Source organism: Jaculus jaculus, chromosome 11 (genome assembly GCF_020740685.1).
Source record: "Jaculus jaculus isolate mJacJac1 chromosome 11, mJacJac1.mat.Y.cur, whole genome shotgun sequence".
In the NCBI taxonomy this organism is placed as follows: domain Eukaryota; kingdom Metazoa; phylum Chordata; class Mammalia; order Rodentia; family Dipodidae; genus Jaculus; species Jaculus jaculus.
Genome location: NC_059112.1, coordinates 42,880,271 through 42,896,809, shown reverse-complemented (window position 1 = coordinate 42,896,809; position 16,539 = coordinate 42,880,271). Strand labels below are relative to the sequence as shown.

General features: G+C 42.1%; 1 protein-coding gene across 1 annotated transcript in view; it reads right to left on the bottom strand.

Moving 5' to 3' along the window:
- The window catches only part of Adgra3 (adhesion G protein-coupled receptor A3), a 125,491-nt gene that overhangs the window by 30,662 nt on the left and 78,290 nt on the right, over window positions 1-16,539 (bottom strand). Inside the window, exons 11-12 of the mRNA XM_004656090.3 lie at window positions 10,545-10,706; window positions 7,642-7,845 (exon numbers count right to left, since the gene is read on the bottom strand). Coding sequence (XP_004656147.3) covers window positions 7,642-7,845; window positions 10,545-10,706 — 366 coding nt within the window. The remainder of the gene's footprint in view (window positions 1-7,641; window positions 7,846-10,544; window positions 10,707-16,539) is intronic.

The window sequence follows — 16,539 nt, the reverse complement described above, 5'->3', positions numbered from 1 at the left end:
TAAATTTCTTTTTTTTTTTTTTTTTTTTAAATTTTATTTGTTTATTTATTTGAGAGTGACAGACACAGAGAGAAAGACAGATAGAGGGAGAGAGAGAGAATGGACGCACCAGGGCTTCCAGCCTCTGCAAACGAACTCCAGACGCGTGCGCCCCCTTGTGCATCTGGCTAACGTGGGACCTGGAGAACCGAGCCTCGAACCGGGGTCCTTAGGCTTCACAGGCAAGCACTTAACCGCTAAGCCATCTCTCCAGCCCTCTAAATTTCTTTTTTAAGTAATGTTTTTAGAAATATTTTATTTGAGAGAGTGAATGAATGAGAATAGGTGCGTCAGGGTCTCTAGCCACTGCAAAGAACTCCAGACACATGCACCATCTCGTGCATCTGCCTTTACCTGGGTACTGTGAAACTGAACCTGGGTCCTTAGGCTTCACAGACAAGTGCCTTAACTACTAAGCCACCTCCCCAGATCTTATCTTGTAAATTTCTATAAAACAATTTTTAAGTACATAATGAGGCACATAAAGATGAAAATCACAAATATTGATTAATTAAAAGTCCAATAAAGCTCTTGCCACACAAACATGAGGGTCTTGATCACCTGAGTTCAATTCCCTAGTACCCACATAAATAGCTGGGTGTGGCCACACACACATATCACTCCAGCCCTATGGGGTAGTGAACACAGAGACCACTGGCTTGTCAGCAAGTCTCACTGCAAACAGCAGCTCTGGGTTCAGAGACAGACTCTGCAGCAAGGAAACATGGAAGAGTGGCAGAGAAGGACATCAGCTGTTCCCTCTGGCCTCTGTACACGTGCTCAGGGAACCTGACATCAACACACACACACACACACATAACACATACAAAAACGAAAGCGGGGAAAAGGAAACATGCATATTCCATAGAAACAAAAATATATCTAGATTTAAACTTATAAAGCCAACTAGAAATAAACAAAACCCCAAATTACTAAAAGATAAGAGGTACAAACTCATGGATGTTAAACAGTCAGGGCTTCTAAACTCTTTCCAAGCACAATAAAGAATATCACTAAATAAAAAATTACAGGTTCCCTGGGATGAAGAGAGGGAGCCCTCGGGTGTTGGTAAGAGCAACTCCAGCAGGGACAAAAAGGGTTAGTCTGTTATAGTAAGAACATAAAACATGTACATTTCATTTCTTTCAAAGAAGTGTTGATCACTAGTTCCAGAAATCTCTGAAGATCACTTTTTTACTACATTTCACATAATTACACCTTTCTTCTCTTGACCTGAAGACAGGGAAGAGCAGGGTTATCATTCAGCTGATCATATGTGCATTTCTCCACAGCATGCAGTCCCACAATGAGGTAGATGTATACACACAGGATAGCTAGTAAGGCGGAAAGCTTCTTAAGATTCATTAAGAGATGCCAGCTCTCTATTGTAAGATTTACTGTTGCTGAGAGATCATGTGTCAGATGAAGAGAACAGGCGATGTGGCAGCCTCATCACTGGTGGGTGGGCAACTGAGTAACACTGCTCATTTCTGTATAGCCTGAATCTCACTTCCAGAAAGCGCCTAATGGCCTCTTCAGCAAACAGTGGTCAGGACCAAACTGAATGACCTGTGGTCATGACAGACACCAAAGACAACAGAGGCATCTGGGGTGGGGAGAGGGTCATTACCGCACAGGCAGTCAGTGGAGAAGACAGTACTCCAGGGCTATGAAGAAAGTGTCAGCAATAAACCCGAACCTTGTGTCTTGATTTCAACAACTCAGGTTTAGTGCTCATTTTATTGCAAATGTGAGCATAGTACAGACACGTACAAAAGGAACATTATAAGGAGGCTCTTGTCATCTGCTACATCCACATGCAGCTCCCTGTTTACAATGGCATTACATTAAGGGAAGGTGAGCATCACCATGGATGCTGAACACAATTTTAACATCAGATGAAAGAGCAAAGACTTCCTCATCATGTAACTAATACTTTGAGAAATATTGATTTCTTAAAAAAATATACAGAATACTAACATTTAAATCAGGGTAAGTTAAAACCATTGGATTCAAAACAATGAAATACCAACTTATTCATGTTTCCCAATCAACTTACTTGGTTGTGAACATTACTATTTTCTTCACTATAACTAGTTATTAGCTGTCATTACCTTTTATCTCCTTGCCATAAATGACAGGGATGATATCTACCTTTAGAATTAATTTTTATCTGACTTTCTCTGTTAATTAGGTTTCACTATTAATTTTACTCGACAATAGTTGTTGAATGTTTGGTGACACCATGCTTGACCTTGTACAGAAACTAAAGACAACCCCAGTCCTTGCTACTGCATACCCACACTCTCTACGGACTGATGACAGCCTGCACCATAAACAGGAGTGACAATAGCTAACATTCACTAAGTAATTTTTCCTGTGCCAAGTACTATTGTGGATGTCTGCACGGTTCCTTCATTTACCGTTTTCCATTACTCTTTGAGTTAGTCCCATCTCATGAGCCACCACTGAGAGCATGGACTAACAATGAGAGAGGGTAAGACACTTTGCGCAGCCCAGTGGAAAGTGGGGAGGACAGGAGCCTGGGCTGCCCCATGGAGAAGAGAACACAAGCCTGGGCTGCAGAAATCAGTCGTGTCCTGTGACCTCACCTTTAGCCAACTCACCATTATGAGACTTGTAACTATTTCAGCCAGTGAACATAGCACCTTGGGAAAATCAGACAGTGAGTAATTCGGTCTGAAGGAAGTACGATGGCAGCCATCTGCAGAGTCGGAGAGGGACAACAGAGGACAGCGATGGACTGAGCATTTGATAAAGGTGGAAATCAACGCCTGAAGACACACAATGACCAGGATGGAACATGGACAGGAACTCAGGTGGGTGAAAGCCCCAGGTGTTTGTGATGAGAGAAAGGGGGTGCGCGAGAAAAAGTAACTTCGACTGAACTGTTATAAAGAATTAATTCTTTATGGCTACGTTACAACTGAGCTCAAAACACTAGATGACCGCTCACAGTAGCTCACTAGGAACAGCAGAGCTCTCTGCTATTCACGCACATCTGCAGTGTAAGACCAAAAGCAAAAGAAATCATTTGTCAACAATAACCTTGATTGGTGGCGTTACTTTCATGTTCCTCTGACCAGAAGTGACTAATGGAAGCAAGACTTTACTTCAGCTCATAGTTCAAGGTGACAGTCCATCATGGTGGCAAAAGCACGGCCATGGCAGCTTGATGACACTGGTCACACTCAGTGTAGTTAGGACACAAAGAACAAGGAATGCTCCTGCTAATAAGCTCACTTATGGCTTTTTATTCTGTCCAGAACCCCAGCCGTGGAATGGTGCTCCACCCACCCCCGCCCCCTACACACAGTTAGGATGGATCTTCCCACCTCAATTACCCAAATCTAGAACTCCTTCATAGACATGCCTGGACATTTGTTTCTACGGTGATTCCAAAAGCTGTCAAGCTGACAAATGAAGATTAACCACACACTGATGGTGTCAGTGAGAGGCACCCAAGCACCTGGTACTTAAACGAGACACGCCATTGGCGTCAGACAAGGGCTCACACACACCTCAGCTCCTGCAGCTTCTCCCACGCGTGTCTCATGGTGACATGAGATGGGCAGCAGGAACACGAGGAAGCTAAATGAAAAGCCCAGGGCTGGGACATGATAGAGCTAAACAGATGATGTCAGGGATTTCTTGGAGGTGACATTCCAGCTAGGTGACACAACCAAGGAGCTCAAGAAGCAAATAGGGAATTCTAGCAGAATTAGCGCAAGGCCTCAAAATGACAGTGAGAGGAAGCAAGGACAGTTTGCTGTCGCTGTCACTGGACAGTGGACAAAGGACAGAGGAAGGAGAGGATGTGAGCAAAAATACTAAGGGAACAGCACCTCCAGAGAGACTTGACATTTTCATCAGGGGGTGCACAGGAGTAGATGTGGGGATAATGCCTATAATCTTAGTGCCTGAGATTAAACAGCCACTGGCAGTCTCAATGGAGGAGAAGCACCCAGGCCCTCAGCTCCACAAATGTCTGGACAATGTTTCCCACAGAAGGACCACGATGCTGAGGAGGTTCTCAGTGGCCTGAGAAGAAGCTATCTGCTGAATGGCAAAAAAGCATTTACATATTGTATTAACTGGTGGGTTTGCATCAGCACATGCTGGTAGCTGTCAATAGGCCAGGGCAGAAAAGCCCTTTATGGAATAGCCCATAGGTACAGAGGCCAAAGAGGGATTTACAATGGTTTGGCCAATATACATGGACCCTAATGCAGGAGGGCTTCAGTTGTAAATTTTTCATTCAGAGAAATACTTTCAGTAGCAACATCCTCTGGCCATTTCCTCCACTAGCAGATTGTAGTGCCATACTTCCTTGTGGCACCAGGCAGCAGCAGCAAACCACAGGCCCGTATGTCATGAGGTCATGGAGAGAACTCCAAGGCTCTCCAGTGTTCTGTGCAGTGAAGTCCTGTAGTTCCCTCAGCATTGCTGGGGAAGAGACAGCTAATGGGAAGAAGGGTTTATTTCAGCTTAAAGTCTTGAGGAAGTTTCATCAAGCAGGAAAGCACAGCACAGCAGGATGCTGGCTCACATTATTTGTATTGAAGTAGTCCTAAGTACTGGGCTTGGAGCGAGGCTAATAAACCTCCAGGTCCACCCCAGTACCACACCTCCTCCAACATGGCTCCACCATCCAGCTGGAGATCGAGAATGAGGCTTAATCACAAACACATGAAGCTGTGGGGACATTTCACATTCAAATCACCACATTCAGCTATGATGTCTGGTGTAGGTCGGATATACCTTCAACATATTTTTAAAAAAATGTATGTATTTACTCATTTACTTACTTATTATTAGAGAGAGAGAGAGAAAGAGAGAGAGAGAGAGAGAGAGAGAGCGAGCGAGCGCAAGACAGAGAAAGAAAGACAGAGGGGGAGAGAAAATGAGTACACCAGGGCCTTCAGTTGTTACAAACAAATTCCAGATACATATGCCACCTTGTGCATTTGGTTTATGTTGGGAATCGAACCTGAGACTTTTGGCTTTGCAGACAAGCGCCTTAACTGCTAAGCCATCTCTCCAGCTCTCAACAAATTTTGACAGGATATTTTCAATATCACATAGTTTTATCAAGACATTACCCCTAAGTTAACCAGCATGTGGATAGGACAGAAGTTTAAGTCAAGCTAGGGTGATGGCAAGCAGAGAAGCAGAAATGTGGAAAAAAATGTGCAGGAAATAAATCAAATAGAGCACATGTTAAACAATAGATATCCTTTTGTATTTTTTATGGGTTGGAGTTCATATGTTAGCACATGCCCCCCTTGAAGGATAATGGCATCAATTACTCCATGTTCATGTTGCCTAGTTAGTCTATTACAGGAATTTTAAAAGTATGCACAGAAAGAACAAAGATTGGCCAGCATAAATTTTAAAACATGAAGTGTTCCGGCACAGTGGTAAAGCTCAAGTTCAAGTTCATTTTCCACTGTAGGCATTAAACTCGGAACTGATCGTATGTCATCCGGGTATGTTTTCCATGCAGCTCCAGCGTGTCCATCTGTGAGGCACGAAGAACAAGGCGGTGTGCTGAGCTTCTCCAGCTGCAGGACACAGTACTATGAAATTGGCAAATCTCTTGAGTGTTCACTTAAAGCTTTCAACTTTAGCTGTTGGAAACTCTCCTCACAGGAGGGTATATTGTGAAATTGATGATATCTAGGGTTTTGTCATTTTTTATTCCCATCCTACCTACTGTGATCATGTAAGCCAGAAGGGTCCATTAATCTTACATGCTCCTCAGAATCACATGCCTTTCTCCCGTTGGGCTTTTGCATGTTACTAGTTTCTCTGCCTTTCCAAAAGTATTTTCACCATTAAAAGATCCAACATGGAAAGTTGAGTTGGGCTGGTATGTCATTCTCTCTCAGTCAGGCCAAGAGTAACAAATTAATCCTGCCAATTTTCCTCAGAGTATATGGTATTAAGTACTTATGCAGTACCAGACAGTCTGACCCAGGGCAGATTACCTTGGGTGGCTATGATATTTCTAAAGTTAGCAAGTTTTAGATCTCCTTATGGAAAGCACCAGGGTAAAATATGACAAGATACACTAAATACACATTCATCCACCTGACACTCACGGGCACCTTTGGTGTAGCACAGTGTCTCACACTTATCTGATCAGTTATCATGGAGGCATGAAGACGGCTGGAATACTGTTGGCTACATCATTCAGGGACAAGCCAGAGACAAAGTTCTGTGCAACTGAAAGCCACAGAGAACACATCAGCACATAACCACATGAAGCTAAGGGAAAAGCTGTGGGTCCATTAGAGAACTTAAGTTTTAACTCCAATTATTTGCTTAGATGTGGTTGAGTGAGTTCCCTCTATACCAAATTTTAAAAGCCAATGAAAGCATCTTTCTCTTGCTTGATCTAATAAAATATACTTTTTGAACATATGTATATATAGATATATATCACATATTTGAATTTTTAAACATATGTCACATCTTTGCACTTTTCCATAAGTGCTTGATTAAATATCCATCCTCGGGGCTGACTTCTCCAGTAGGCATAGTGCCAGGAGACCATAATCATTCTAGGTGGCTATGAAAATACTTTGTCTTAAACTTAGAAAACCTTGCAGTTGAAAAAAATTGAACAAGTAATATTAATAAACATACAATTGCATAAAAAGTTATAGTATGTATTTTTTATTTTATGGAGAGCAAGAGAGAGAGAGAGAGAGAGATAGGAGAAAGATGGAGAATTGGCACACCAGGGCCTCAGCTACTGCAATCCAACTCCAGACACTTGCATCACTTAGTGGGCATACGTGACCTTGCGCTTGCCTCACCTTTGGGCATCTGGCTTACCTGGCAGGGGTGGGAACAGGGGGAAGTCAAACATGGGTCCTTAGGCTCCACAGACAGGCACCTTAACCGCTAAGCCATCTCTCCAGCCCGAGAATATAATTTTTTGTACTTTTCAGTGGGAAAAGGGACGCCCAAGACAAAGATGTGAAGGACCTATGAAAGTCATTGTAGAGTTCTTCCTGGTCTGGTCTGAGTTGCTTTCTCAATCTCTTTCTCTCTCTCTCCTGCATGTGCATGGTATGTGTGGTATGGTGTATGTCTGTGTATGTACTAATATGGCAGACACCCCATGCACACAGCTTTGGAAACCAAAGAAGGTCAAAAGTTCACATGCCCCCTGCATTGGTCATTGGCCTGTTTGTCCTTGAGACAAGCCTCTCACTGATTCTGCAGCTTGCCATTTTCTGCAAGCCCCAGAGACTATCCAGTCTCTGTTCCCCACAGGACTGGGGTTACAGATATGCATAGCCACACCCAGATACTTATGTAGGTGTTTGTCAAATCAAAATTGGGCATCTGGGATGATCCACACAGGCCATCAAGCTTGCACAGGAGGTGCACTTAAGTGCCAAAGCATTTCTCCAGTCCCCTGAGCTTCCCACAACTTGTCTTCCCCTCCCTCCAAATCACTGTCAGTAAAGTTTCAAAAATTTGCAATGAGGTTTCTGTGCAAAGCAAAGACTTCATGTATTCAAACCCAAGAATAAATAATTTCAATAACTGACGAGTGTAACATACCTTCAGAGCCAGACTTGAAAACGTATTCGAGACGTTGCATTTGAAGCTTAGCTGCTTGTCGAGGTTTCCATCAGGATCCCGCCTTCCATAGTCAGAAAGGCCAGTGCGATCAGAGGCAGCCATTTTCTGGAACACGGTGCAGGTCATCCCCGTGAAGCTAGCGGCCTTGATGACATAAGCTTCCAGAGCAATATTGGGAGAGTACTTCAAAAGTCAACCAAAAAGTAGTTATGAACAATCTGGAATATAAGGGCAAAAACTTCCCAAGACTTCAAACACAAAAACCTATACACATAAGCCAAGCCAGAAATCCCAAGTTCTTAATCCAAAAGAACCCTAGAATAAAAAGTAATAATAATAAAAGACTAAAATGGAAAGAATATCAATAAAAAATGAAAAAAAGAATCTCAAACAATGGATGCGTTTCAAATTTCACTTAAAAATAATTTGTGGGCTGGGACTTATAGCTCAGGGGTTGAGAGCATGCAACAGACACTGGGTTGGAACACCAGCATTAAAGAAAAAAATAAGAATAATCAAAACTTGAAGAGTAGTTTACAGGAAGCTAAAAGCTAAAAATGTAAGTTTGTTATTTTGAAAACAAACTTCTATCAATTCTCCCTGAGCCCGTTAGTGACTATTTTACAGAAGGAAATGGAAGAGACCTTGGAAGTTTTGAAAACAAGCATAAAAAATAGGCCCTCGTCTTGCGATCTAGTGAGGTTTCTGCACTAGATTCCTAGGAAGCAATTTTGCAGACTCACTAGAAAGCTGTTTCTTCAGAAAGGGAAGCAGATGCTCAACCACATGCTAGAAAATAAGCAGATTTTATGGGTAAAGTAGGTCAGAAAAATCTCCTGGAAGAGATAGCACCTGCGTGCCCCAGAGCTTTAAAGGAATTCAGTAGCAGCTGAACTAAAGGGATCCGCCCAGATGTACCTCAACTCCAAGAGCCTGCGGGTCTACATGCTGGAAGATCTGGAGCATTTTTCCCACTCATCAGAACCGTGCCACAGAGGGCACTAGAAGTGAAAAGGTAACAAGTCGCACTTCCAAACCCCACAAGGTGGCAGAATTTACTACAAACATAAGGACAACATGGAACCTCTCCTTTTGTTTAGGATGTTTAAGCCCCAACCATGGTGGGAAGACAGCATTCCAAGCACCACAGACACCACAGACAAATTGCAGCCTTTTATGTGTGTGTTGGCATGGGACTTTGGTATCTAATATGAAGAGAGGATACAAATTCAAAAGCCAGAAGTGAGCTTTGACAAATACAGCACATCCTTTCTTGCAAAATTTCAAGAGTAATAATGCTGGCATTAGCTTTTGCTTCATACATTATACACACCTTGAAAAGTTGCACTCATTAAATTATCTATGTACACCAATGTATACTCCAGGGTTTCTGGATACTCCAAGATCCAACAAAGCTTCACACAAGTAGCCATAATCATGACATGGCAAGTAAAATAAGGAACCTATCCTTCCACAGAGCTCTACCTCTTTGCTCACTCTGGAACTGTCCATGTCTACCTGTACAAATTATAGCACTCACTTCATCCCAGTTTTCCCCTCATCCCACTTCCCATTTCCCCAGTCTCAGCTACCTATGGTCAACCAATCTTAAAAAATTAGGTGGAAATTTTCAGAAATAATTTATAAGTTGCAAATAATTTCTTCATATTGTTATGTGTTGTTAATCTCTAAACTGACTTGATAGGGTGCGTGTGTGTGTGTGTGTGTGTGTGTGTGTGTTTGTGTGTGTGTGTGTGTATACAGACGCTTACACAGATCTATAAAAGAAATGGTATACATGGGTGTATTACCCATGGCTTTAGGCATCCACTTGTTTCTTGGACTATTTCCCCAGGGATAAAAAGACAACTGTGTAGCATGCAGAACCTGCTTTCCATGTATAAACAGTATGTAAACACCCACCACGATCTTTTATTATGCCCTCATACTAGCAGCGGGGACAAATGGGGTTCAGAGAGACAGAAAGTTCCTCTGGCTAAATAAGATGCAAGGCAATAGGACAGGAATGGTCAAACAGAAAATAGCAGGCTAGTCACAAGTAAGATCACGTACTTACAGCAAAACTACCCTGTGCTATTGCTGTAAAGGCAGTTGCTATGCCAGCTGTCTATTGTATTTATTATTCAGAAAAGCAATCCTAATCCTAACTGAGAAAAAGATACAATCATGAACAATGTGACAGTATGATTAAAAAGACCTTGGATGGAAATCAATGGAACGAATGAGAATCTTGAATTATACTAAATCCCAAGTGGAAATGTCAAATATTCCCACTAATATTCAGCACTACATGATTGCCAACTGAATTTAGGAAGTAGAAACAATGACCACTGATCACAGTGCCTGCTCAGGGAATCATAATGTTTACTTTATCATATCTTTAGAACAGAAAATAAACACTACACAAAGATACTTAAGCATTCAACTCAGCATGAATGTAACTTCATGCTATTTAACTGAGTGATTATTATATCGTGCCAACAGCTTTGCAAGCGTTGGAGGGCAGCCCAGTTCTTGTTTGAGATGAAACCTGCAAAAGCAATCAGATACTTTTCCCAAAAGTATCTTTCAGGGTCCAAAACTGAGAACGGGCTCAGAAGGGCTTGGGGGTCAGCTGTCATAGATAGAGTACTACTCTTATTTTTGTTATAGAAATAATTTGAGTGAATTAGATAATGACAACCATTCACATTACAGAATAAAAGCAATTTTCCAGCTACTGAGAAAACAGATTACTCAAAATCAAAATTAACTTTCATAATGTTTTAGAACAGAACCTCATGAGGAGGGGTGTGCTGGGCTCCTTGGGGTGGAGTGGTCACACACGTCACCTCCTCAGCTTAGGACAGCAGCGCACTTACCGTGGAGTACACGTGAGCCCCACTGGCCAGCCGGTGAGCAGCAACGTGCTGCAGACAGCGAACAACTCTGCTACAGGCTTTTGCTTCCCTCTGAGCCAGCCACAGGACACGCTCGTCAGCCAACATGATGTTGCTGGCGATGTCCACCATCACGTCACCGAGCTAGGAGGAGTGTGGGAGAGAGGGAGATCTTGAAAACCAAAACAAGCTGTTGGACAGACTCAAAACCCTGAAGAGGCAGTGAGGTTGTCATCTTCCTAAATTTCTCCTGTGAAAAACCGTAGGCACCTCACTCGTTTCTCTTTTCTACTTCTTTGGATATGAAGAGTACATTCAATTAAGGTCACTTGGTATTATTTAACTCAAAACAGTGCACTTAAATAGCCACTATATCTATATCAGGAGTGACAAGACTGTTTTGTGGTATCTCAGAGGGAGAGAAGGGTGATTAGAGTTAGGAGGGGGAAGTCACATCTCAGAACACAAAGATCTCTACTGCTTTTTAATAAATTTTTTTAGATTTATTTATTAGAGACACAGGTGGGGGGGGGAGAGAGAGAGAATGGGTGCATCAAGGCCTCTAGCCACTGCAAACGAACTCCAGACGCATGTGCCACCATGTGCATCTGGCTTATGTGGGACCTGGAGAATCGGACCTGGGTCCTTAGGCTTCACAGGCATGCACCTTAACTGCTAAGCCATCTCTTCAGCCCCTTACCAAATATTTTTATAGATTATTTATTTATAAGGAGAAAGAGGGAGACAATGAGAATATGAATAGGTATGGGCATGCCATAGCCTCTTGCTACTGCAAACTCCAGACGCATGTGCCACTTTGTTTATCTGGCTTTATGTGGGTACTGGGGAATTGAACTCAGGCCATCAGGGTTTGAAAGCTAGAACCTTTAACTGCTGAGCCATCTCTCCAGGCCCAGATCTCAACTCTGTATGTAGAAAACCACTACAAATGCTTCTGTACTGTCAAACTCTGTTATTAGTAAACATATACCATGAAACTCTTTTTCCTTCTATCATGTTCAAAATTAAAGTCACATCCAATATCTGTGTGCTCCCCACACGTGCTGAGATGTGGAGCCATGCCTGTGCACAAGTGATGCTATTCACCTTAGATGAATGAGCTTCTTCCGTGCTTCCCAACACAGCGGAGGCTGGAACACCCAGGGCCACGCCACAAATGTGTCTAAAGAGGTGCTCACTCCCTTACTGGTTTCCTCTACTTGCCTGTTCATTAGCTCACCATGCCTTGCAGGCGTAAGCATAAGGCAATGTCAGTGAAGAGTCACCAGAGGAATAGACTAGGCAGCCTAGCAGCTAATGACACACATTGGTGTCAAACAGGTTCTGAGCACGACAAAATGTTCCCGAGAAGATCTGTGGTAGAGGGCAGAAAACATTCGAGGTGCAGGAACATCATTCACAGGCCGGCTGTTCCTCTCACCATGAAGCAAGCATCAAAGGCTGTAAGCTCTAGCGCCAAGCCAGACAGCCACGGCTGTTCTAGCAGATGGCTCTTGATCATCCCAAAAGACTGCAGTGAAGATTTCCAATCCTGCTCTGCCTCCCTCTCTGCACAGGATATGCACTTGTGAGGACTGTCATGGTTTACGAAGAAGTCCGGCCCACCCCACCATGGTTCACATTACAGGCCTGTGGAAACCTTCCAGATGCCAGCTGCAGGCCCCTGGGGCGAAGCAAGCTCAGTGAGAACACAGGTGAAGACCAGCACATCCTGTGCCTGGAACAGACAGTCACTGCTCAGTTCCTTGGGTTGTAATGGTCACAACAGTCCTGTCTCCTCACTGCCGTGCAGATGAAGCTTCAATACCAATAAGCCTCCTGCCTGGCCCGGGGCAAGCACACAAGCCACGCTGACTTCTCGTTACTTTACTCTCCTTGCCTGTCTTACAAAAACCTTTCCCATCCCAAAACAGCCCTCGCTCTCTTAGGATGATGGGCTCTCGCTGAAGTGATAAAATAAGGACATTTTGTAAGTCTGTGTTCACATCTAAATGAGATGAACAAAATTGGCCTTTTGCCTACTTTAAGTACATTTGCCTACTTTACGTACAATGATCCAATTATTTACAGGTGCTTGCTTACAAAGCCTGATGGCCCAGGTTCAATTCCCCTGTACCCAAGTAAAGCCAAATGTACAAAGCAGTACATGCATATGGAGTTCATCTGCATTGGCAGGAGGCCCTGGCTTGCTCAAATTCATGCTCATTTATTCACATTCTCTCAATTTCTCTTCCTCTCTCTGCAAATAAAAAATTATATATATACATATATATGTGTATGTATATATATATATATATATATGTGTGTATATATATACACATACATACATACATTATATATATATATATATATATATATATATATATATATATATATATATATATATATATATAAATTTCTGACCTATACTATCCTTACCATAGTGTATCACAGTGACTGATTTTAATTATCTGCCAGCTGGTAATTACTCATGAGTGTAATATGAGGTAGAACAGCCATAGTTATCGATGGTTACTCACTCAGTAGTGACAATGTTCATTACTGGTGTTCATTTATACTGTCACTGAATAATACTGAATGTGCCACACTGTCCTGAGCAGTGGAGACACACTCCTTTCAAGCTTACATGGCTGCAAAGAAAACCCAAAACAAGGCCAGGATTCTGATTTTGAGAAAAATCATCTAGATTGGAATAACCACTTGAGGAAGGGGAATAAAAAGATGGAAAATACTGAACAAGAATCCAAACACTCTATTCGGTGGCTTCACATATTCTCAAGGAGTATTCTCCCAAACTTAAGATACTAACAAGCATGATGGCAAGTGGGTACAGACTAAGCACTTGGGAGGATGAGGTAGAGGACTGTCTGATCCTGAGAGTTGCAGAGACTAGCCTGAGCAGGACTGATACTTCATCTCAGAATACAAAAGGAGGGCTCAGCAGTTAAGACACTTGCCTGCAAAGTTTAACAACTTGAGTTTGATTCCCCAGTACCCACATAAAGCCAGATGCACAAAGTGGCCCGTACTTCTGAAGTTTGTTTGCAGCAGCTAGAGGTCCTGGTGCACCCATTTTCTCTGCTTTTCTCCTCCCTCTCTCTCTCACCATATAAATAAATATTTTAAAAAAGAAGAAAGAAAGGAGGGAGAAGAGAAGCAGCAGCAGCAAACATTAAGTTTTCTTGAGTTTCATGTGTCCCTTTTCACTTCATTTATGGGAATATCAGCATCCTAGGACACTCTTCTATGAACAATATATGAGGGGGCAAATGTCCTGATTGCTGGATTTATGGAAATTGGTGTTGAGTCTTGATTCACCAATTTCTGAGCCTGTCAAATTGGCATTTATAAAAAGTAATGTTAGAATAATAAGCCCCAATGTTAAATACTTTCAGAGTGGTGGAACAACTTAAGCTCTGACTTGGTCTTATGGTTAAGTTTTTATTCAAAAGTATACAGGTGAGGAAGTGTACAAATGGCTCACTATCAGAAACAAAATTCCCTACTGGCTACAAAAAGGACAAGAAACAAAGTACACAGAAATGCTGATTCTACTCCAAGACCTAAGTAAAAATATGAGCTACTGAAATATTAGCACAATTAGAATTAAACTTGCTTAAATTTGTGCAGATTATGAAGGTAGATTTTATGAGGATCTGAAATGATACCTAATATACATGTCTTCTCTCCCGAAAAATTACTACTATGACACAAAGAACTCCTGCTATGCCCCACAAGATACTGCCAAACCAGGAATATAACTTGTGTTAATCATCCTAAAGAAAGAATGACCAGGCTAGAAAGATGGCTTAGCAGTTAAGATGCATGCCTGCGAAGTCTAAGGACCCAGGTTCAATTCTTCAGGTCCCACATAAGCCAGATGCATCTGTAGTTTATTTGCAGTGGCTAGTGGCCCCGATGTGCCTATTCTCTCTCTCATCTCTCTCCCTCCCTCCCTCTTTGTCCCTAATAAATAAAAACTAAACCTTAAAAAAAAAAAAAGAAAAGAAAGAATGATCTGTAAGAAGGTAGAGGTAACAAGAGTGGTGACTTTAGCTGAGAAAGAGCATTTTTTTTTCATTGTTTGACACCAAATGGCTAAGAATTAAGGAAAGGTATTTGTTGCCAAAATGTTCCCTAAAGCAGATCATCATAAAATGCTCTACGTGTCTGTGGCTTGGTTCCAGGAGGAGTTTGGAACATGTCACAGAGGGGGGAAAGGTCAGGATAGGGTAATGATCCATGAAAGTTCCATTGGATTAAAGAAATATTCCTGGAATCTGACACACAAATATAGTTCAAAAGCCAAAAGCATCACACTTCTCCTTGGCCTCATTCCCTGAAGGCTGAAGACTCACAAGGGTCAGGGGAATCAGTCACCTGTCCATGCACCTGTCACACCAAAGCAACTGCAGGCACATTTGAAGGTGCAGTATCAGAGATTAAATGGTGGAGAAATGAAACTACCACATGAATAACAATGAAAGTGTGCTGACCCATGCCTTCTAAGATAAAGACCTCCCTACATTCTTCATGATTAGAGTTTGGAATATGGCTCAAAATTAGGTCAAAATCCCCTGTAAACTGAATGACTTTCTGATATGTAATTGACAAGATCATATACAAACATGATATTAAATATTTTCTTTAACTTGATGATACTTTAATGTAGTAGGCATAGAGTGTTTAGCACCAAAGATAAGATTCATGTGTCTTAGCAGTTATTTAATCTTGGGTGAGGATTTCAAGTCTGTCGTTTACAAGTGAGTTGTCTCTGAGCAAACCAGCTTCTTCCAGGATCAGATTGCTCATTTGTAAATTGAGACCAAAATCCCCATAGAAATGCTAAGCATGTCTCATTCCATGGCAATTCAAACAAACCAAAAAAACCTAGAAGACAGGTACATTCTTACACAACTAGTAATACTACAAATAACAGAAAGCATGCCGTTTGCAAGAAAACCCCAGGTTCTTCCCTGCCTCCCATCTATACTTGCAAGCCCCATGCAGAAAGCAGGACTTCTGTCAATTCTAATAACCAGAAAGGAAAAAAGGGAAGGATTGCAGTGTTTAGTTGGGGCAGTCAGGTAGACAAGTGCCCAGCACAGCTACAAGGAAGGTAAGAAGTTCAAGTGGCATGCCATCCAAACTTGACGACAAGGGTATCAAGAGCACTATGGTTGCCTATGAATTACAAACTAAGCAGAACATGGAGATCACAGGCATCTGAACATGGCATTACTGTGATTACTTTTACTGATGGAATTGTTCCAAATTGGCAAACCATGATTTTTTTTTAAATTTGGTGTGTGTGTGTATGTGTACATATAGAAAACAGAAACCAATGCTGCTGTATGCAAAAATTTCTACATTTTTTCTACTTTTACTTGTGGAAAGGATCTGTGCTACCGTTCCAAAAATATTATTTTTAATTAACAAAATATAAGCAATTATGAGGAAAATAGGCTTAAGAAGAATAGAAAAATACACGTCTGTTAAAATAGGTAGTGGGAGAACCTACTACTCTTGTTTTGCTTAGTGGACATACTGTCAAAATGCCTTCTAAAGACTTGTGCTTTACCCACAGACTCGTGCAACTCTCAGCACTGGTCACAGAAACGGCAGATTCATTAGCTTGTTAAGATGCTGAAAATAAGTGACTCCTGAGCACTCAGCCCTAAAATGGACATCTATATCACCACCTGCAGACCCAGAGAACAATGTGGGAGGGGGGCAGAAAGAACGTGAGAAATGGAAGATGGGGGGAAGTACTGTGAAACACTGAGGATGTGATCACTGCACGCTGAGCTCACACACACTGTGGCCACGTGCACCGGACATACTCAAAGATGGGCCTACCAATGTTCCAATGTAGATGAGGGAGGGGCTCACTGAGGGACTGCTAGCAGTTAATGGTTGTTTGGGAGTGAGGGAGACATTTTGTATCTTTTTAATT